The sequence below is a fragment of the Bos javanicus genome, chromosome 8 (genome assembly GCF_032452875.1).
Source record: "Bos javanicus breed banteng chromosome 8, ARS-OSU_banteng_1.0, whole genome shotgun sequence".
Classification (NCBI taxonomy): Eukaryota; Metazoa; Chordata; class Mammalia; order Artiodactyla; family Bovidae; genus Bos; species Bos javanicus.
Window position 1 is genome coordinate 40,414,773 of NC_083875.1, and position 21,936 is coordinate 40,436,708.

Here is a 21,936-nt window from a genome sequence, read left to right on the forward strand (position 1 = left end):
GAGTAAAAAGTTAAAATTGCTATGCATGTAAAATTGCATGGTGGAAGAATGTCACCAAAGTGTGAATCAGTTTGGTGATGTGTCATATTTTACCAAAGGACTCTATAAAAGTGTTTGAAGAGTAAGTAGCATGACAAATGTCATTCAACAAAGTGAAATATGTGGGAATTTTTAAAAAATCAATTTCATACTTAGAAAAGACAAAAACTTTAAGTCTTATTCTCTGAGGTTTATGACAATGGTTTCAACTTCATTATTAGATTTTAAGCAATTCATAATCAACTTTTATTCATCATTGTACCTCTTCCCGCCATCGGCTTACATAGTAAGCAAGCACATACTTATTAGATGAGTCAGCTTCTCAGAAGACCTGCGAAATAGCACATACATGTCCATTACAGATGGGAAATGAATGTGCAGACTTTTAAAATGCATAGGATATAGAAGCAAAACTGAAATGAAAAGCCTGACCCTCAATTGAGATAAGTACATTTCTGTCCTGTATCAGTTTAAGAACTGAAATACATGACCAACTTTGAGAACAGTAAACTGACATCTTTTTATTTGTCTCTGAAAATATCCCAAGATTAACTTCAAAATCACTTTGCCTAAACTCACAATCAATATTTTAATCTTGTAAAGCCACTACTAAACTATATTTATGTTCTTGGGCACCATTTTAGTTTACTTTTAAAAGGGTAATAGGAATGCCAGTCTGACAGAAGTCCCAATTTTCCTAGAGAGAAATTACAGGAGAATGTGAGCTCACTAGGCAAAATTTGAAAGAACCCACGGTATAACTGGATGAGAATATTACTCATCTCTCCTAGAGAAGAATATTTGATTTAAACCAGTGTTATATCTACCACCATTGATAAAACTGAACTAACAAGGAATGTAGTGATAGCTATTTTAAAAACATCTTTCATTAGAAGACTAATTTATCAAATGAAGTAAGAATCTCTGATAGACACTCTGATATCAAAGATGCTTCATTTGTTTAGATTTTCCATGGTTTGTGTAATTTGTTTGGAGAAAATTGTGCAACCTGAAAAATAAATTATTCCTTTGCTTAGTATACCCTTATTACTTAAGAAACAGAAGACATTTCTCCTAATAGGAATTCATTCTTAGCAAAATAAAGAAAAATAAAAAGGATGTCAATTTATTGTTCTGAGTATTGAGTACTGCTAAACTCTAAGTTATAGTCTTTAGGTGCAAATTATGGCATCAGTCAGTAGTTACCAAAATAAATCCAATCACTTTCACACTGCAAACATACAACACTTTCCTAAGTAAAAGCATATACATAACCAAATTTTAAATAGTTCTTAAATAATTCATATTTTATAAAATAGAAACCAAAAATATCCTCCAGGAACAGTATACTCAGTTTGTTGATAATTTCTCTCCTTCCAATCTTCAGTTTTTAGTTATCTCTAAGGCAAAATGAAATTAAAAACAATTTAGAGCTTACAGGCAAATCCTGGGGAAAAGTGAGGTTGAGAAATAGAAAGTAATGGTTCAAGTTACTTTTCTATGAAGCTGGGAATTTTATTCCTATACTCATTCTCCATTTGATAGGACAGAAAAAACAAGAGCTTGCTCCAAAATAGGAAAAAAAAAAAAAAAGCAGAAGCAGAAAACTTCTATAACTAGGTCACTGGTTAAAAAAAAACAAAACAACTACAGGCTGATGAATGCTACCACATAAATTAGTCGAACATTTTATTATAGAGTATATATTAAAAGCACAAAAACAAGTTTTATTCTGAAAACCAGGAAGATTGTGATGTTACATATGTATGATTCAATAACTCCAATCTGTTTCTATGAGTACTAACTGCCTTATCACCTCAGGTTAGTTTAAAACAAGGTGCAAATGAAGCCACCATCACAGATCTGATCACCATGGGGGTGGCTTCTCAAATTGAGACATGTAGTCCAAATCCCATTTAATCATCTTCTACATGTTTACTACTAGTCCCAATGGGACTGAGCCACCAAAGACTACATCTGATACAAATCAAAGCTCATGTTCCTATAAGTCAGAAGGTTAATCCTCAAATAATAAGGACAGCATAATTAACATTGTCATCTCATTCCTAGTAAAATGAACCATCAAATATCCTGGCATATTTAAAGTGAATTATATATGTAAGTATTAAAGCTCAGAAGCATTCTATGGTAACTGAGCTAAAGAGAGGAATGACAAATGTAGTAAAAGCCATCATTACCAGTAAGGATCACCAAATTCTTAGAAATAAGTAGTTCGTGTCAAAAGATTTCTCTTGCCTTTTAAAAAAGTCTTTGGACCACATTAGAGTAAAACAATAACTGTAACTTAAAAAATCAGATTATTTTTCCTATTTGTTCTTATAGGCCTTTAGTTCTTTTAAAACTTGCTCCCTGAGAGATCCCAGACTATGTCAAGAAATTAAGAGTGAACTTTAAGTTGGATCTTACTAAGAAAAAAAAAAATGTTATGAGCTTTATCACTTTTTATATCACTATATAACCCTAATACTAAAATGTCAATAGGATAAAATCAACTTCTAAGGGAAATACATCTGAGAATACTTGGGGGTTAATTTAGTATCCATATAACATTGATACTGTAGTTAAGGATTTAACCGATGGTGCTGAAGAAACAACTGTAATATTATTTTAAGGGGAAAGACTGTTTTAATTTGTACTACCCAGCTTATTTAGTAAAGCAGATTACCAACTACTGATTTATTGCTTTTAATATGATGAAACACCAGATTTGACAGCTAAATTAGCAATAGGATACATTTTAATCTTTAATCATTTTTGTAGAGTAGGACATGTACATATCCATATAAAAAGACTGTAGCAGATGCCTCCTAGAATCAACCAGTTCTTGTAAACATTGCATTTGTGCAGATTTTCATACTTTGATTCCAAAATTGAGAACAGTAAGATTAAAGGCAAATTTAGTAGCCAAAAAACCCAAAAAAAGTCCATTTTGACTTCTTGCAACATATGGTACCACTCCTCTCTTCAGGAAAAAATAAAACAAAAAAAAAACCTAGCAGCACATAAAAAAAATTTTACAAAACGTTTCAGTACTCTGTTTTCCCTCCCATCAAAAACCAAACAAAAATAAAGTGCAGCACCCATAAAAGTGTCAAGAAAATAGCCAAGTTCTTCCTTTCTTGTAACAAAATAGTACTTGGCTTCAGCAGTCTTAACCAAATTATACAGTGTCCATCATTTTCGGTTCATCATCTTCTTTATGTACCACTGAGTTTAAACTGCAGAGAGCTGTGTTGATAGAATATTGAAGATAATCTGGATTCTGAAAAGTATAGAGAGGAAAGAATGGATGATCATCAGTTAGGTGTCAGTACATGAAACTGCATATTCAGTTTCACATTCTCTCTCTCTGCAGTATAGCAGAACAGAAAAAAAGTTGAAGTCAGACTTTGGTTGAAACCCAAGACGATAAAGAAAAAATAATAGATTACTACCACTTAATCCAAAGAGATGTGGCAAAGACAGAATGATACATATAAAAAAGAAATGTAATAAACACTACCTCTTCCCTCCATTTAAGAAAACTATAATTTTAATCATAAGGCTATATCTATGTGATTATATGTATATAGCTATTGACAATTTAAAAAATAAATGGCTTTAAGCCAGCAAGGTATTATGATGATTACTATCTAATTATAATAGTAAATATTAAAATTAAAAAAACACTAGAATAAGGTAAAAAACTATTTACTAAGTGAAAGTTATACCTTCAGAATCTATTTCGGTTTCTCAAAGGTTAAACTCAAGTGAGAAATCTTTTGAAAGAGACTTGTATTTAAAAAGTTGAAAACAAAAGAACAGTGTAATTTAGGTTTCATTTTTTTACACAGAAAAACTCAAAAATGTTCTAATTTTGAACATCTCTAAAACTAGGAACAGAAAACCTTATTCAATAAATTGAAAAATAAAACCACTATTAATAAAGCACCATGAATAGAGACATAAGCCCTTAAGACCCAGGACTTTTAAGGAAATTCTTCCAATAATTCAATTTTGTCTACTCAGTTCTGAATACCTCCCAGCTATTTAGTTTTATCATGAATCACCTACTTTCATCTGTTTATTTAATATACATCAATGAGGAAAACAGTCCATACAGGGCATTAGATATCAGAACTCTCCATCTCAAAGGGAGGAAGTGTTCTCAATAATCTTTTTAATCTTTCTTCTTTTTTAAAGAATCTTTTTGATTCTTTTATTGTAGTAGTAAAAAAATGAACAAGAAGTTAGTTGGATTATTGTCAATAAGGTTTATGAAGGGATTGGCACAAATAACTGACTCAAGTCTGGTACATTAAAGTAACCTTGGACCTAAGTTCTAACCCTGACTCTCTCACTTAGTATAATGCCATCCTCAGAGAAAATAATTCATCAAAATTTAGTAACAGTAAAAGCTAGTATATAGGATAAGCCTAAGGTAACTCTTACTTACTTATCTGTTCAGGGGGCCTTGGTTCACTTCTCTCAAAATTAAGGATACTGGTATTTGGTCTATCTCATAAGATTGTTGTCAATTTAAAAAAAGAGATTAAAAGCTAAACTGTTATCCAAATTTAAGTTTTACAAAAATTATTAATAGATTGTTATCCCATTCTCCAAAGAGAGAGGCTGCTAAGACCTTTTCTGACCATCCAGGTCCAACAGAGCTTACAGTTACTCTCTATTAAGACTAGGTTCCAGTTTTTTTATGAGAGAATTTTGACTATTAGAAGTAGCTAAAGAGATTCTTTAAAATTCATCTACCCATCTCCTTAAGAACTGAAGGTGGCAGTGATGGTGGTTTCATGTCTGACTCTTGTGACCCCATGGGCCGTAGTCTGCCAGGCTCCTCTGTCCATGGGATTTCCTAGGCAAGAATACTGGAGCGGGTTGCCATTCCCTTCTCCAGGGGATCTTCCCAACCCAGGGATCAAACCTGCATCTTCTGAATTCCAGGTGGGTTCTTGACTGCTGAGCCACTAGTGAAGCCCTAAGAACTGAAGAGACTTAAAAAAACAAAAAGCACTCAATATACCTAACCTAATGTACACTTAAATCCCACTGCTGCTAAGTCACTTCAGTCGTGTCCGACTCTGTGCGACCCCATAGACGGCAGCCCACCAGGCTCCCCGTCCATGGGATTCTCCAGGCAAGAACACTGGAGTGGGTTGCCATTTCCTTCTTCAGTACATGAAAGTGAAAGTGAAGTCGCTCAGTCATATCCGACTCTTGGCGACCCCATGGACTGGAGCCTACCAGGCTCCTCCGTCCATGGGATTTTCCAGGCAAGAGTACTGGAGTGGGGTGCCACTGCCTTCTCTGTAAATCCCACTGATTACCCCATATTCTCATCCAGTAACATTTTCCACACATTTATTGTCTCAGAGACCAGTTCTTCCCAAGAGCACACAACTAAGCATCTTGTCATATTTCTAGTATATGATTCAACAACAGTTTATGATGTAGGTGAATGAGCAGTGGAGTAGGACAGAAATCCAGGATTAGAATAATAGCTCCATCACTTACTGTATTGACTTCAAGCAAGCTACTTAACCTATAAGAGCTTCACTTTATTCATCCATAAAATGAAATCAGTTTTTTTGAGATTAAATGAGATACCACATACAAGTGTTTTGTAATCTATAAATTGATATATAATAAAAATAAGTTGTTATTTTAAGCTCTTCTTTCAAATCTCCTCTCAGTTGACAACTTGATCCCTCAGGTTGTTTTCCATCTTACCCTTCCCTCAAGCAGGTGACTGTGTTTCTGTGTCTCTAGCTGAAATCTTCTCTTTCCCCTCTTATGTTTAGAATCAGCAGCATCCTCAAAAGTCTTTTTTTCCTCTGCATTCATTATGTGACACCTTAGTTTTAGGAGATTTATATGTTGGACTTGACAGTGACTTAGTCATAAAATTTCTTAAAGACTGTGTTCCTGTTGGGCTATTTCTCACAGAACTGCAGAGAAAATCATCACTTTATTAAAACAGCATTAAGAGGTAATCTGGGGACAAACTGAGGGAGAATATCGCTTACATGTCTAAGGGGTAACATGACTATTTAAAAATCAGATTTTCTTTCTTATTCCTGAGAATTATATTTTTGGCTGAGTTAAATATCATCAATTGCTTTCCTTAAATTGTCTCTTTGGCCTACAAATAACTGGACTAGTGAAATTATAGCTATAAAGTCAAGGCATTGAAAATCTCAATTCCTACAACTCTTTGAGAATTAAATATAAATACAGGTCTCTCTTCATACTGTCTTCTGAGTGAGACTTCCCTTTCACTATGTAGGCAACAGGCTAGAATGCTAAAGCTGGTCTGAAAATGAGATATGACTGGTTCAATTTAAATGCTACTAAAACCAAAATGGGCAGTAACTTCCTAGTGATAACTTAAAATTGTAATTCTAAGTAGAATCAGGCAGACCCAGTGATCCAACTTCCTCTTTTTAACATAAATTCTTTCATGCTAGTGAGATAATTTTATGTTAATCTAATCGCAGACTTCTAAGATGCTTAAACAGTTGGCCAATATTACCAGAAACAACAGTTCAGTGTAAGTTACATTAATTTGTACTAAAATTTGTCTGGTAGGCAACACCAACATTTAAAAAGATAATACTAATAAACTCATGCAATAAATCACCTCAGTTGCTACTTGGGTATATGCTTGGAGCTAATCCATCTTCAATTCTTAATAGTTCTACTCAAGATGGGATATTGGAGTCATCTTAAGAAGTTTATGACTTAGATGATCAATAGGTAACATGTGCCCTTAAGAATGCTTAGATAGTCCTCATCTCTTCTATATTTAAAGGAGTAGAATTTGGTGTCTCTCTAAAATACCTAAGTGATGGATAAAACTTAATGCCAAAACATGGCATGAGATGAAACTCGGAGTTCTCTTTTGAGGCAAGAATATTTAAAATGACCACACATACAAGAAGAAACAGAAGTCCAAAAGAACAAATATTATGTGAATACATTTATAAAATATTTACTTTTTCAACTTACCTGTGGTAAGGACTCTAATAAACCTATAGATCCAACACCAGAATGGGGAACATGATTCTGAACTGTCACAGGCTGAAAATTTGGTGATTGAGAATAAAGTCTGACTCTTGACTTGAAAGCTTCAAGTTCATTTTTGAATGCTTCAAAATAACCTTCCTCCTCTGCCTTGAAAAAACAAACAAACAAAAAGACTGATTTTCAAGATTTCCAGACCACACAGTAAACTCTAACAAAGCATATACCAAGCCTGAAGTGGAAGAAGTAAAGATGAGGTGAACAGTTTAAATGTAGAAACCAACAAGATCTGTCAAATTTCTGAAAACTGCCTGTTTTATATGAATATTATAGATTGGTCTGTTTCATTTCCCTCTGCTTCAGCAAAATAAAACAAACTAATAAGAAACAACCCTTCTTCACACATACACACAAATGTAATGAAAAGTAGGCTTCCTCTGTATTTCTCTTGATTTATCTGTATTCTTGATAGGATCCAAAACAGTCCTCATTTAATCGCTCACAGTCTTCTCTTCTCGTCCCACTGCCAAGCAACAGCCAAGGGATATTCTTTAAACCTTCTAATTCTCTGTCAGTTAATGCAGAAACACTTACTACCTGTTGTTAGTAATTCTCTGACCCTAAAATCTCTCTTTGTTAAAAGCTGAAAACCAATTAAAGTCAACATTTAACTTTGGTATGAAAATATCTTACTGTTTTAGTTACGCAAGTACCTTCTTTTCAAGATTATGGGAAAAAAAAGTACAGTGAGTTATGTTGAGGGAGGGGAAATCTCTCCATAATGTATATAATATAAAGAAAATTCTTAATGCAAAATATCCTTTTGGCAGTAGCCTCCATTTATAAATATTTCCTTTGCAGGTTAAAAAAATGACACAGAGCACATCCTACACAATAGACCATAGGTTTTAAGTTCAAGTGGTGGACAAGATTTTGTCAAAGTCTCATTCCTGAATTATCACGGTCCATTTGTCTGCAGTGTGATTTTTCTCTTTAATGTAGTTTAGGTTGTGTAACTCCATTAAAACCTACGGATTAGCTATTAGCATCAATATCTATACAAATAATACACACAATGTTCCGTGCTGCTATTCTGTATTTTTTAAAATGAATTTAGAAGTCATTTCTTTATAACACTTCACTTTATAGTCAATGGTACTTAGGGAGACACATGCAATGTTAGCCTTCATATCCAAAAGTAATCCTTCTGAAATGGTTATGTAACAAACCATTAAAGGAATCAAGTGACACAACTGCTGACCTTACTGCATGCCTAAACCCTAGGTATTTAGATCTAGAGAGACCTGATTGATTTTCGTTTTATTAAGCAACCTATGGGTCACTTGCTCAATTTCTCTATGCTAACTTCCTCATTTGTAAAAAAAAAAAAAAAAAGTAATTATCCTTATAAAATGTTATGAATGTTTAATGAGTTAATCCATGTGAAGTGCTTAGAATACCTTTCACAAAGCAAATAGTTCATGAAAGTTATTCCTTAATTAAAAAAAAATATTAAGAACAAAATGTTAACATCTGTGGCTTCAGAGTTGTTCAGTTCTATTTTGTAGATGGTAACGATAACCCTGTATACGAGACAGCAAAAGAGACACTGATGTATAGAACAGTCTTATGGACTCTGTGGGAGAGGGAGAGGGTGGGAAGATTTGGGAGAATGGCATTGAAACATGTGAAACGTCATGTATGAAACGAGATGCCAGTCCAGGTTCGATGCACGATGCTGGATGCTTGGGGCTGGTGCACTGGGACGACCCAGGGGGATGGTGTGGGGAGGGAGGAGGGAGGAGGGTTCAGGATGGGGAACACATGTATACTAATTAAATAATTTTCTATTAAAGAAAAAATAAATAAATAAATAAAACTCTGAAGTGTCAGATTTAAGAATAAAATATTCTCTATTATCAAAGTATTATAAACGTCAAAAAATACATATTTTATGACTATGTTCCATTATGCTATTAAACACTAGTTCAAACATATCCTTTAAGATGAAAAAGAAACTTCTTTTTTTACTGCCTGTGTGTCAAAATTTAAAACAGTCATCAGAAGCCTAAAATACCAACTCAATCATTTACTCATTAAAACTACTGTTTTGGGAAATTTTCCTATTTTAACAGTAGAAGTGGAAGGTACAACTTCTGCCACATTAAAAAATTTTTATAATTTAAAAATACAATGTTTTTCTCTATTTATAAAAGGAAATATGTTCATTGTAGTATATGAAAAAGAAAATGGAAACCATTTGTAATTCTACCACTCAAGTCTAATCAAAATTAAACTTCTGGTACATTTTCTTCTAACTTCTAATTGTGTATGCTAAAATGTATCAAATATGCAAAAAATCACGTAAAATATGTATGTACAACTTACAGGGCAAAAATCCTACTACATACCCACAAAAATTAGGAAACAGATCAATACTAGTATTTTAGAGATCAGTTTCAATAATGAGCATTTCATCTCTCTGAGGTTACAACTGTGACTTGTCATCACTCCTTTGTCTCTTCAAGTTTACAGCTTATTTATATATCCCTCAACAATATATTTACTTAGTTCTGCTTGTTCAAATATAAAATACTTTAAAAATAATAGCAGATATTTCATTCTGAGACTTGTTTTTTTCAGTTTCTTGTTTTTTTATCCATGCCAATGCTGATTAGTATATTACTAAATGAATATACCACAATTTATTCATTCTACTGTTAACAGATACTTGGGTTGTTCCCAGACTTCTTGCTATTATGAACACTTCTATGAAGCACATACATAGGAGTTTTTCTAGGCCATCAATTCTCAAACTTTATGGTCTCAGGACTGCTTCATGCTCTTGAAAACTGTTGAGGAACCTAAAGAGCTCCTGTTTATGTGGGCTGTATCTATTAATAATTACGTTAGAAATTAAACTGAGGAATTTAAATATTAACTGAAATATACTAACAAACTCATTACATGTTAACATTTTAAACATATAACATATATATATATCTTTAAACTATATTTCCAAAACAAACAATTTAGTGAAAAGTCTGGGCTTAAAAGAAGATAGCTGTACTCATACATCTGCTTCTGTATCAATCCAAGCTGCACACTCATGCAAGAAAGAGAGTGAAAATGACAAATAACATCTTAGTATTATTATAAAAATAATTTTGACTCAGGGCCTCTGGAAAGGGTCTTGAAGACCCTTGACTATCCTTGGACATGTTGAGAAATTTTTTTTGAGGGTATGTATCTAGGAGAATTTCTGGCTGTTGGTACTTGCCTTGTTCAATTTTACAAGAAAATCTTCCAAAGTGGTTACACCAATTTAGACTCCTATAGCGGAGAAAGCAATGGCACCCCACTCCAGTACTCTTGCCTGGAAAATCCCATGGACGGAGGAGCCTGGTAGGCTGCAGTCCATGGGGTCACTAAGAGTCGGGCACAACTGAGCGACTTCACTTTCACTTTTCACTTTCATGCATTGGAGAAGGAAATGGCAACCCACTCCAGTGTTCTTGCCTGGAGAATCCCATGGACGGGGGAGCCTGGTGGGCTGCTGTCTATGGGGCTGCACAGAGTTGGACACAACTAAGGCGACTTAGCAGCAGCAGCAGCAGGCAGTTAATATGAATTACTATTGCTCTACTTCTTGTACAACTTTTAAATCATTACTAATTTATTGAGTATGAAATGTTGATCTTTCTAAACATATCTATTTTTCTTTAATATAGCTGACATCCTATATATATAAATGTGTTGTGTCTTTTCACTTTATAGCAAAGCATTTTCTCAGATTAAAAATACTTCATGTAATTTTCATATAATCTTGAAAGCTGCATAATATTCTTTGAACTACAGGTTTTTTATTTTCTCAAACCATTCCTCTAATTTTCCTGTATACATTCATGTAAACGGGTCTCAAGTTCACATAATGCTATATAATACAGCCTCTTATAATCTAAATTAGCATAAAAACAGCAATATAATTTTTCTTTTCATTATAAAATCTACAGAATCTAGCCTGTGGCATCCTGGTTGGATGGCCTCCTTTGATGTGTACGGACAAAAAGACATTTCAGCTAAACCCTAACTTTCCCATTTAATAATACCAAACAGCAATTATCCTTCAATAAAAAAAATAAAATAATAATACCAAATAGCTACTTACTTTGGCTTTCTGGAAAAATAAGCGAAAACATCCTCTTGGATCCACATTACAGTTTTTGGCCATTTCCATAATAAACTGCATTACAACTGCTTGATGTGCTATTTGTTCCATTAGAGCCCCTTTCTGAAAATAAACATATTAAAATTATAAGGAATATACTTAATATTGTGATCACTATTTGGATTTTTAAAACATGAGTTTTTAATAGGTTAAAAAAGAAAAAGGTTTATAGTATATGGGAACAAGAGAGATGAGGGGACAGGAAGGTAGGGAAAGCACATTGGAAAAAAGTTTCCCTATGCTAACTGAAATAACTAAAAAAAAGATGCCAACAGTAAGCTCAAGCAGATCTTGAAAACAAAACAAAATTGGAATTCCATTTAATGACATTCCTGCTTACGTTTAAAGTAATGGGAAAAACAAAAACAAAAAGCAAATCAGCATTCCACTAAGGTTCTCAGAAATTCAAGTTTCACATGATACCTGTTCAGCTTCTAGATGAAAACACCATAAAATAAGATATTTAGCAGTTTCTTCACATACAAGGTATGGATGGTCAGACAAAAATCTCTGACTATCATCCCATCGACTTAACATACCTGTAAAACAAGAATTAAGCCATGAATGTCAAATACTTCCCTCCTGTAAGCAAAGAAATGGTATTTTAAAATGATTCTCTTTAAAGACAGCTCGTATTACCATAGAAATGTTATGGTAAAAGAGCAAATGAAGATAGATAATAAGGCAACACCAGCATATTGGAAATAGCTTTTAGAATTCACAGTAAATTTTATTTCAAATAATTTGTCAGGATAAAGTAGAGTGATTGGTTTAAAGCTATAAAAGCCCTGTATCTAGGGAAAGCCCAAAGTCCCAGGCAAATAGACATGTCTGGTCGGTCATTCTAGGCTCAAGTTAAGTACAGATAATTTCAGGAGATTCAGTATTATTTATTCATAGACTATAAATTTTTCTTTTGGAAAGATGGAAAAGAAAGCAAAACCTTTCTTTTCAAACCTTTACTTTTCAAAAGTAAACTACACTGAGCCAACAAAGACTTAGATTTAGAAAAATTACATTTTCTCTAATTTACTAAAATATGTCTGATATAGTAAAATACTGCATGCAAAACCAATCCAGTCAGTGTTATAAAAGTAAATATAGTTTAACCATTTTAGTTATGTTAACCATCTAATCATGATCACTGTTTAGACACAGAAAATAAACTCTTTTTAAAGTTGGTTAAGTATATTTGGAAATGGTGCCATTTTGCTTCAAAATACCAAACTAATCCAAATGCTACTAAAGGTGTACTGTCATCTTTACCCAAATTAGTAAGAAATTTGGTCAAAAAGTTGATACCACTCAAGTAATCACAGAACCAGCAAAGTGCTGAGCTTTATTTAGACTCATCCAACCAAGAATGTTATCCGAGAATCATCATAGAAATTTTACAAGGCTACCTCAATAGTTCAGCAATAAATCCTTTCTCTAGACACAAAATGAACTTCTGTATGTTAAAGTTCCACATCAGAACATAAGTAAAAACAAAACTGAGGACAAATGTCTTACTGAGAAATACACAGTAACACAAGGAAATCAATTAAAAATAAATGATTTTTTCCTCATTAAAAAAATTGGAAAATAGCATTTTAGCATTTTCTCATAGAGTTTTACAAGCTTTATAGATATTTCCCCAACACTTTGGATACAGTGACTAGGTCATTTTAAATTCTGAGAAACATAATGATTATTTAAGTGACTTTAAACTTCTTCTCAAACTAAAGTTAGAGAATTTAATAACTTCTAGGGGTCAGATGTAAAGAAAGTATAATCCTTATTTCTTATACCTGATGTCATAAAATAAATCCTACACAGCAATTTTGCCTTAGCTTTGTTACACTTCTGAAGAGGGAATATTTTCAACTCTATCAACTATTCAGAGAGATCACTGCTTCTCCTGTTTACTTCTCCATGGCAGCACTGTGACTTACTCAGGCACAAAATTCCTATCCATTTTGGTCTCTTTTAAAGGAAAGAGAATATATGACAGGGTTAGTGACACTTGTAAGGGCTGTGAAAAAGGGTGTCACTAAATGTTAAAGATTTTAAACTACCTATTTAATAATGGAGACAAAATCAACTCTTGAGGATGACCATAGTTTTTCTATTTGTTTCTATAATAAATAATGCTGGAATGATAATATGTGCAAAAATAAACTTTACTTCTTCAGAAACTATTCTTGAATTAAACAGAATAACAAGCTTATTTCATTTTTTAAAATAGTATGAGAAAAATTAATGTATGAGTAAACTACAAAAAAGAAAAACAAAAACTATAGTAGTATCCATTATACTGACATAAGGATGAATGATATTCTAAATACTTTGGGAGAAAAACACCAATAGAAAAAAGTCTCAAAATGTCACTTAAAAAGCTTAACATATATTTACTAAATTGACACATTATACTCCCCAGTAGCATTTTCACTCCAGCAGTATTGTCACTGCTTATAATTCTTAGGACATATCACACTACTTCCCGACTCTGGCTTCGTACATGCTGTGGCTGCTGCCTTGCCTCCCTTTATCTACAGGAAAGCTCCTATATGGTCCTCAAAATCTAACTCAGATGTTCCCTCCTCTGAGAAGTCTTTACTTTCATCAATCCCAATCCTATCGTTTTTCTCCAATAGAGAAAACTATTTTTCAGTTCTTTGTATATGTATTTCTCTTACTTATTATAGACTGTATTCTTTTGTTATTTATCTGAATAACAGTTGAAGGATCTGCATGAATTGTACAGCATCATATCCAAAATCTGAAAAATGTAATCTTACAACTGTAAGATAATAAGATACCAAGAATGCAAAGATAAAAAAAGACAAAAGCAGGGACTAGTTGGGACATGCAGAATCTAGGTAGTAAAAACAAAAAACAAAAATGACAACCAGGTCTTAGAGGGTAGCATTATATAAACAGGTTGAATTTTGCTTTTTTTCACAATTCAGTTTACTCTGTCACTCTATTTTTTTATGTATAGCTCTAAAACAAGCCATAGAACTGTGCCAGAAGTAGCTATACAACTGGAGTTTGTCTCTATTTTATAAATTCACTTTCTGTACATATATTTAGAATATCAAACATTACAAAAGAAGGAAACTCAAGTAGTAGACTTACCAAAATGTCTAATTTTCTGTTCATGTTTCTGCATAAATGATTTTGATTTATCTTCATCTTCTGTTTCTTTTCTTTTATCTTGATTAATAAAACTCTAAGAAAAAATTTTGAAGTTAAAATTGAATATATTTTAAAATCTAATATATTCTAATTGGATCTTCTTTCTCAGGTATTGAATGCCCAGCAATCCTTCTTATAGACATTATAAAAAGGTGATACAATAAAATGATATTGTTTCATTAAATTCATCTGTAGAACTATTTTAGAAATCACAGAGAAAAACAAATGAATTAACTTTTTTGTAAAACCAAATATGCCTATCAAAGGCAGGTATAGAAAGATCCTTTACATGCATAATTTATTTTTGCATTATTCATTTCCATTAAATATTTGCAACTCTAGTCTAATCTTTGGAGTTCTTGCTGGAAACAAACTCAGAAATTCAAAGATTAGAGATTATATTTACTACAAAATTTTTGATTAACACATAAACCTAAAATAGACCTTTGTTGTAAACTTTTCTTAGGAGAGGTAAACAGTTTGATTCTGAAATCACGTATAAATTTCTATTAAGGAAGTGCTTATTTTCAGTTAAAGTCATAAAACAGAACAAGATGAAGTTTTTATTTGGCCACAAAAACTGGCAAAAAGTTTCTCAGAACATTATGTGATCACATTTAAACCTTGATATCATCACTGCCAAAATTGGAAATCAAAAACTAGCTCTCTGCCAGTTTATAGTCAGGAAACACATTAAGTTTATATATTTCAAAATAAAAGCATTTTTTTTCCTCTTTGTATATCCTGCCATCTAGACCAGCAACTGTCCAACAGAAATACAATCCAAGTCACAACTGTAAAGTTTTCTATCAGCCATATTAAAAAAAGATGAAATAAGGTATCTATTTAACCCAACATATTATTATTTCAACATGTAAACAATATAAAAATTATTAATGAAATATTTTACTTTTTTGGTACGAAGTCATCGGAATCTGGTGTGTATTTTACACTTACAGCACATCTCAGTTTGGACTAGCTACATTTCAAGTGTTCAACAACACATATGGCTAGCAGCTATCAAGTTGTCAGACAGCGCGGATCTAGACCTGTCCTCTCAAATCTCAAGCTCCCCAACAAAATGAATGCATGATTTTCAGCAAATGATTGGAACATAATGATAGTCCTAATTAATTCTGGTATAAATGTAGGCTACATGAGAATCTAACTTAAGAAAAAAAATAATTAAAAGCAGAAACAAAAATATTTTCTTTGTGACCACTGTGTTAAGAGACAATAACTGTATAAACAAAAGAACACTGTTTTGACCATTCCCTCTATTATAAAAAATCATTTAAAATAGTTTTGGAGTATAAATGCAAAACATAAAGTAACACTTAAGAAGGCAAAACCATAGAACAATATACACAGAGATAGTGAATCATTCTGTTAAAGAATGATTCTATTGAGGGGAAAGAAAAATATATAATTTGGTACAAGCACAGAAGGTCTAGAAAGATATGACTCATTGTTAACAGCGGTTATCTCTGGAAAATGGGAAATGAAGGAAGCCTTTCAACTCTTATTTTACAGGCCTATGTTGTTTTTTTTTTACAAGAAGCATGTTATACTCTTATAATTTACCTTCACTACAGAGTAAAGTACTGATAAGGTTAGTAGTACAGGACATTTACCTACGTGTATTACTTATTGCTGCAGCAGGACTAGAGCTAGTCCAGAGGAAAGAAATTAAAGAAGCCTGGGGAAGAAGGGGCTTTTAGAGTGGATGCCAGAGCAGAAACAAGTAGTGTTACACACTACGTCTAGAGAATAATGAAGGTTAAAGATAAAATGAATGTGGACTTAGACAAGAACGAGCAGTCTACACCTGAGGCTTGAGAGTTTAGTACAAACAGAAAGAAGTACTACTTTACACATTTAGATGAAAATGACTATTTAATTGCCCACTTCTTTTTCAGATACAAAAGTCAAAGAATAAGGTCTGTGTAATCAGTGAGAAACATAAGACTGCTCTTAATAAACTACTGCTCCTGCTAAGTCACTTCAGTAGTGTCCAACTCTGTGCGACCCCATAGACGGCAGCCCACCAGGCTCCCCCGTCCCTGGGATTCTCCAGGCAAGAACACTGGAGTGGGTTGCCATTTCCTTCTCCAATGCATGAAAGTGAAAAGTGAAAGTGAAGTCGCTCAGTCGTGTCCGACTCTTCAAGACCCCATGGACTGCAGCCTACCAGCCTCCTCCGTCCGTGGGATTTTCCAGGCAAGAGTACTGGAGTGGGGTGCCATTGCCTTCTCCTAATAAACTACTAACTTGGCATAAATATTTTACTACTCCTTTCAGCAGTAATGCCTGTAACACTAAGTCCAGATTACTATCTGAGGGTTACTAAATATGTACTGGTAAGTAACAGTGAGAAACTTTGTTTTACTTGATAAAACCAATAACTACATTAGAGTTGGGCTTCCCAGGTGGCTCAGTGGTAAAGAATCTGCCTCCCAAGAAAGAGACATGGGTTTTATCCTTTGGTCAGGAAGAACACGTGGAGAAGGAAATGGTAACCCACTCCATTATTCTTGCCTGGAAAAACCCATGGACAGAGGAGCCTGGCGAGTTACAGTCCATAGGACCACAAAAGAGCGGGACACGACTTAGCGACTACACAACAAAAAAATTGAAAGCAAGCTGATAAGCACAGCAACATCAGAAATCTCTGGTAACATATGAGCTTTACCACATGCCAGGCCCCGTGCTACCTGCTTCTATGATGTTACCTTGCTTAATCTTTATACCTGCTCTTTATATTTGAGGAAACTGAGGCTTAGGGAAGTGATCTGCCCAAGGTTACAATGCCAGGCTGTGACAAAGTTGACATTTGAGACAGTCTGACTCTAGAACCCACATTTATATTCAGTGTGTTATGCTGCAGCCACATAATTGGATTAAGGACTACCAACATTAGACACTACTTGGGATACATGTTTCTATAACGATCACTTTTCCTCAACTGTCAAAATTGAATACTATTTACAGGATTCTGTTGCTTGTTATCATATATGCACAACTGATTTGCAAAAACATTTCAGGCTTTCCTTATTTCAGTAGGCCCAATAAAAGATAATACCTTATTAAAAACATCCTTGCTAATGGCATCCACGTTCCACAGACACATTCTCTCTCTTTGTACTAGAGCCTCTTCTTTCTGCCGCCATTCTTCTTCCCGTTGCCTCAGTTCTGATATTGCTGTTTGTGCTTTGGCATGTTCCTGATCCAAGGACTCAGAGTTATGCAGTGCTAAGCTACCAAGTTTCTGCTGAGCTTCAGCAAGATTCCATTTACACGCCACAGAGCTCTTCACAAACTCTTTCTGCTTCTGGCAAGCCATTTCGATTCCATGGCTATACATCTGGATAAAAAACAGTATTTTTAAGAAATGAAGAAGGCAACAGAACAGGTATGCTTATGTAGAACAGTTCAATTTTCTATCAGTCAAGGATTTCTGTACAATGTTTTTGGCATATAGGTATCCAGCCTTCTGTGTCTGCAGTTACAATTTTATATTACAAGTCTTGTTTCATCACCTAGACTCTAAGCTTCTTCGTTAATCTGTGTCTCTCCCTGGACAACTAACAGCAACAAAAAGCCTGGCAACTAGCACAGTGTCCTGCATACAGCAGGGCCTCAACAAACATTTGATTCATAGCCTTTATAATCCTGGAACAAAATAATGAGAACAAAAGTTTAAATATACTTCATCATCTTATCATTCAACATACTGAAAACCAGACCTTTAGAGTTTTGCTCTGCAAGTTCTTCACTGCAAAGAATTGCTTATTTAGAAGTAATCACTTCTTGGTTTTTATTTTCTTTCTGTATTGCCCCAATCCTTGGTAATCTGAGAAGTTCTTATTGGAAATTTCTATTTATAACTGACTATATCAAATACATAACCTTTAACTTAATCCTAATAAAAAATAGGCTATTTTTTTAATTAAAAAGAAAAAAGTCACTAGGTCCACCCTGGTGATTCTGTTCTGCTCAGATGCAAAGTACTTAGTTTTAACAATTATTCAACCTCCACATGTAAAGCACCAAGACGGATATTTAATTCCTTCTAATCCTCGGCTCCATAGAACAAAAGCTAAAGGCACATTCTTCATGATTTCTTAGCCAAAATGTAGACCAATTTCAAGGTAGGTATTCAGAATAATACTCCAATCGATTCCCTTACCTGCATCACTATTCAAGCCCTTATAATTTCTCACTTTCATTATATAAGTATAGCCTTTCTAATCTCAAGCCATTCTCTACTAGACTTGGCGTGATCTCTCCAATAAAAATGATAATTTTACTTATTCACAGAGTCTTGAGAACTTTTAAAGTGCAAACTTTGTAGCATGGCATGGTGCCTCATGATCTCACTTCCTATTATCTCTCTCAACTCAGCTGTAGTTACTCTTCTACTCCTTTGCTTATTCTTTCCTTCTCACCCCCACCACTTCAATGTGGCACTCCACCATCCCTAAACTCCCATCTCTATCCTAGATTCTAGCATCATTTCCCTTCCCTCTTATCCTGTCCCTCTCCACCAAAGTTATGCATACTTCTTTATGCATTTGAGTGCTTTCACACAATATTGTGCTTATTTACTCAACTATAAGCTTCTTGAGGGGTTAGAATTCAATAAATCTTAGATGAATAAATGACTCCTGAGTTCTTGGAACAGACTAGTGGTGGTAAGGAATTCTAAGGCAAGTAGCATGCAAGGTTCCTCCTTCCTGGCTGAGTCTTCAGGCAAACTTAGACTTATTGGGCAAATGTGGACACTTGGTATTCAAATGTTTTAGTTACTCATTTACACATGGTCCTAGTCAACCAAGTATTTATTTTCACTTTTTGTTATTCTAAAATAGGATTAAGAATAATTGTCGATGCTTAAGAAGGAACTAGGAAGAGGAGACAAATGAACCTGTTAAATTTATTTTGTAAAAAAAGACAAATACTAACAAAGATGAGGACAAATGGAAATATCTTGCATGGTCAAATTATCCAAGAGCAAATTCTCAAATCATTTCTCAAGTCAAACATAGAAATCTTATTTCCAAATTCTAAAACTGATTAATGTTTAAATTCTTCTCCAAAGACTATGTTTGGGCATTTGAGTTAACTATCCCACATGTATTGAGATGATTGATTATATTTAATAAACACAGATTTGAAAAAGGAACTGTTAGCATTAAGGCCTACTAATATAACTTGACATAAAAAAATTTCCAAACAGGATCTCTAAGTTCCAAATTGCATTTAACTGGATCTCAGAACTATACATATGACATAAAGATGTCTAGGTTCCCTATATTAGGTAAAATTACACCAAGGCTGTTTTTATAGAGATTATAAAATGTTTATAAATGAAATTAAACATTTTATTCTAAATATTCCAAAAAGAAAAACTTAAGTCGTAATACTTAAAGCCAGCAAGACAAATAAGTAGGTTTGTTGTAAACACATGAACTAATTTAGGATTAGAAATCATGCTGTAAATTTTAGCACCAAAGTTAGTTTCAGCCAAATAAAGTTTTACATCATAGGATGGGCAGTGCAGTAGGTGGGAAAAAAAACTGTACCAGGTTCCAGAAGTGGGTTCTAAACCAGGATGTGGCAGGATCTAATTCTGCCACTGACTAGCTACATGGTCTCAGATCAGATCAGATCAGTCGCTCAGTCGTGTCCGACTCTTTGCGACTCCATGAATCACAGCACGCCAGGCCTCCCTGTCCATCACCAACTCCTGGAGTTCACTGAGACTCATGTCCATCGAGTCAGTGATGCCATCCAGTCTCAAGGAAATCACTTTTAATGAAGGAGATAAGCCTAATCATTTCTAAAATTCTTGTCAGCTATATAAGGTGATAAATTAATACACAGCTATTTTTAGAATTTGGTTTCTTTTAGGTTACTCTTTAGATTCAACCACTATGCAATGAAATTGAGACCTTTCTCTCTTTAAGCCTTCAAAATTGACAATGGCAGCTGCTGTTCATTCTTTGTCTCTAGCTTTGTACCACATTCATCACATGCTTATATAACATATTTTGTATATAAAGATGACTACCAGCGATCCATTATTAGTGAGTGACTATCGACTTATCAACTGTCATTCTGTCCTCCTAAAAAATGTCTTGGACTTTCCCAGTGACTGGCTGGATGAAGAACAGTCTGTGGTTATGAAACAGCATTTTTCTCTTTGCAGCCAACTAACCCTGTGAGCTGGGCTTAAGAGCAACAACCCTACACTTACTGGAAAACAATTTAAATAACTCATTCTCATTAACAGCAAGATAAGTCTAGAGAAAAACTATTAACTCAGTTAAGCCTTCAGGGATCCCATTTTGTAAGAAGGCTAGAAGGCAGATACCTAAACTCCATTTTATTTCACTTGTTAGTGTTTAGTCAGTGATCCTGAAATATACTCCGAAAACAGATTACGAGAAACACCAGTACTAAGTGATATGAGCACTATATAAGCACTCCCTAAGGTGGGACCCAGAAAATCCTAAGTGGTAGTATATCATTTCTGGATAAGTTTCAGAGGAAAAAAGGCTTGGCTGAAAACCACAGGAAGCGGCAGGAATCTGAATAAAAAGTCTGAAGGAAAAGGCAAACGCGTGCCTATGTTTTTAACTGAAAAATGGTATGAAGCAAAACTAAAATCATAAACCTAAGGGGGAAATGGTCACGCGGAATGGCCGAGATTTACGCCAGCATCAAAAGCAAGGTTTACAGAATTTGCTAAGATGTCAAAAGTCAGTAAAATAAATTGGACCTAATGTCTTTAGTCAGGGGCTCAGAGAATTATTGAAATACAACCATTCACTGTTCCCATCAACTGTGCACCAATATTAGAACCTTCAAGAGAATAAAGTGCTCGGATAAGAGCAGGCACAAGAGGACAAAGGGTCAACATTATAGACTGAGGGGTCTTAAATCTGGGTGCCATCAGAAGAGGGGTGGGGGAGAGGAACTTCTTCAAGGGTGAGAAATTAGCCAAGGTGAAAAAGGTGTGTATGGAGGTGGAGGTTGGGAATATATGGCCAGCTCCTCTTCGAAGAGCTCAGTAGATGTTACAAAGCGATGGGATGACATCAGGCCCCCGACGCCCGGGGTCGGGGGTGGGTAAAAGGGGGAGGTGGGGGCTCAAAAGAGGGTCGCAGAGACAGCGATCTCTGGGGGCCTGGTGACGACACCTCCCATTCCCCCAACCCCCCACCCCGCAGAATACAGGCTCCCTTCTCACCTGGGTGCCGCCTCCCGGCAGCTGCGGGCAGCGGGGAGAACCAGGGGACAAGTCCAAGTCACTCTCTTCCTCAGCCTCGCCCTCTGCCCGAGGGAGGCTCCAAGGTCCTGGCGGCGGCCACGGCTGCTCCATGTCCGGCTGCCCGCGGCTTTATAACCCCCACAGCCAACGGACCTGGCGCGAGTAGAACCCGCTG

The 21,936-nt window shown here is 34.7% G+C and overlaps 1 protein-coding gene across 1 annotated transcript; it reads right to left on the minus strand.

The window, feature by feature from the left end:
- Positions 1 to 1,711: 1,711 nt before the first annotated feature.
- On the minus strand, positions 1,712 to 21,872 carry CDC37L1 (cell division cycle 37 like 1, HSP90 cochaperone). The gene is made up of 7 exons (XM_061425395.1): positions 21,741 to 21,872; positions 17,568 to 17,849; positions 14,426 to 14,519; positions 11,729 to 11,844; positions 11,246 to 11,368; positions 7,063 to 7,227; positions 1,712 to 3,322 (listed from the first exon to the last, which is right to left on the minus strand). The coding sequence occupies exons 1-7, from the start codon at positions 21,870 to 21,872 to the stop codon at positions 3,221 to 3,223; spliced, it is 1,014 nt and encodes a 337-aa protein (XP_061281379.1). The 3' UTR covers positions 1,712 to 3,220.
- Positions 21,873 to 21,936: the final 64 nt, after the last annotated feature.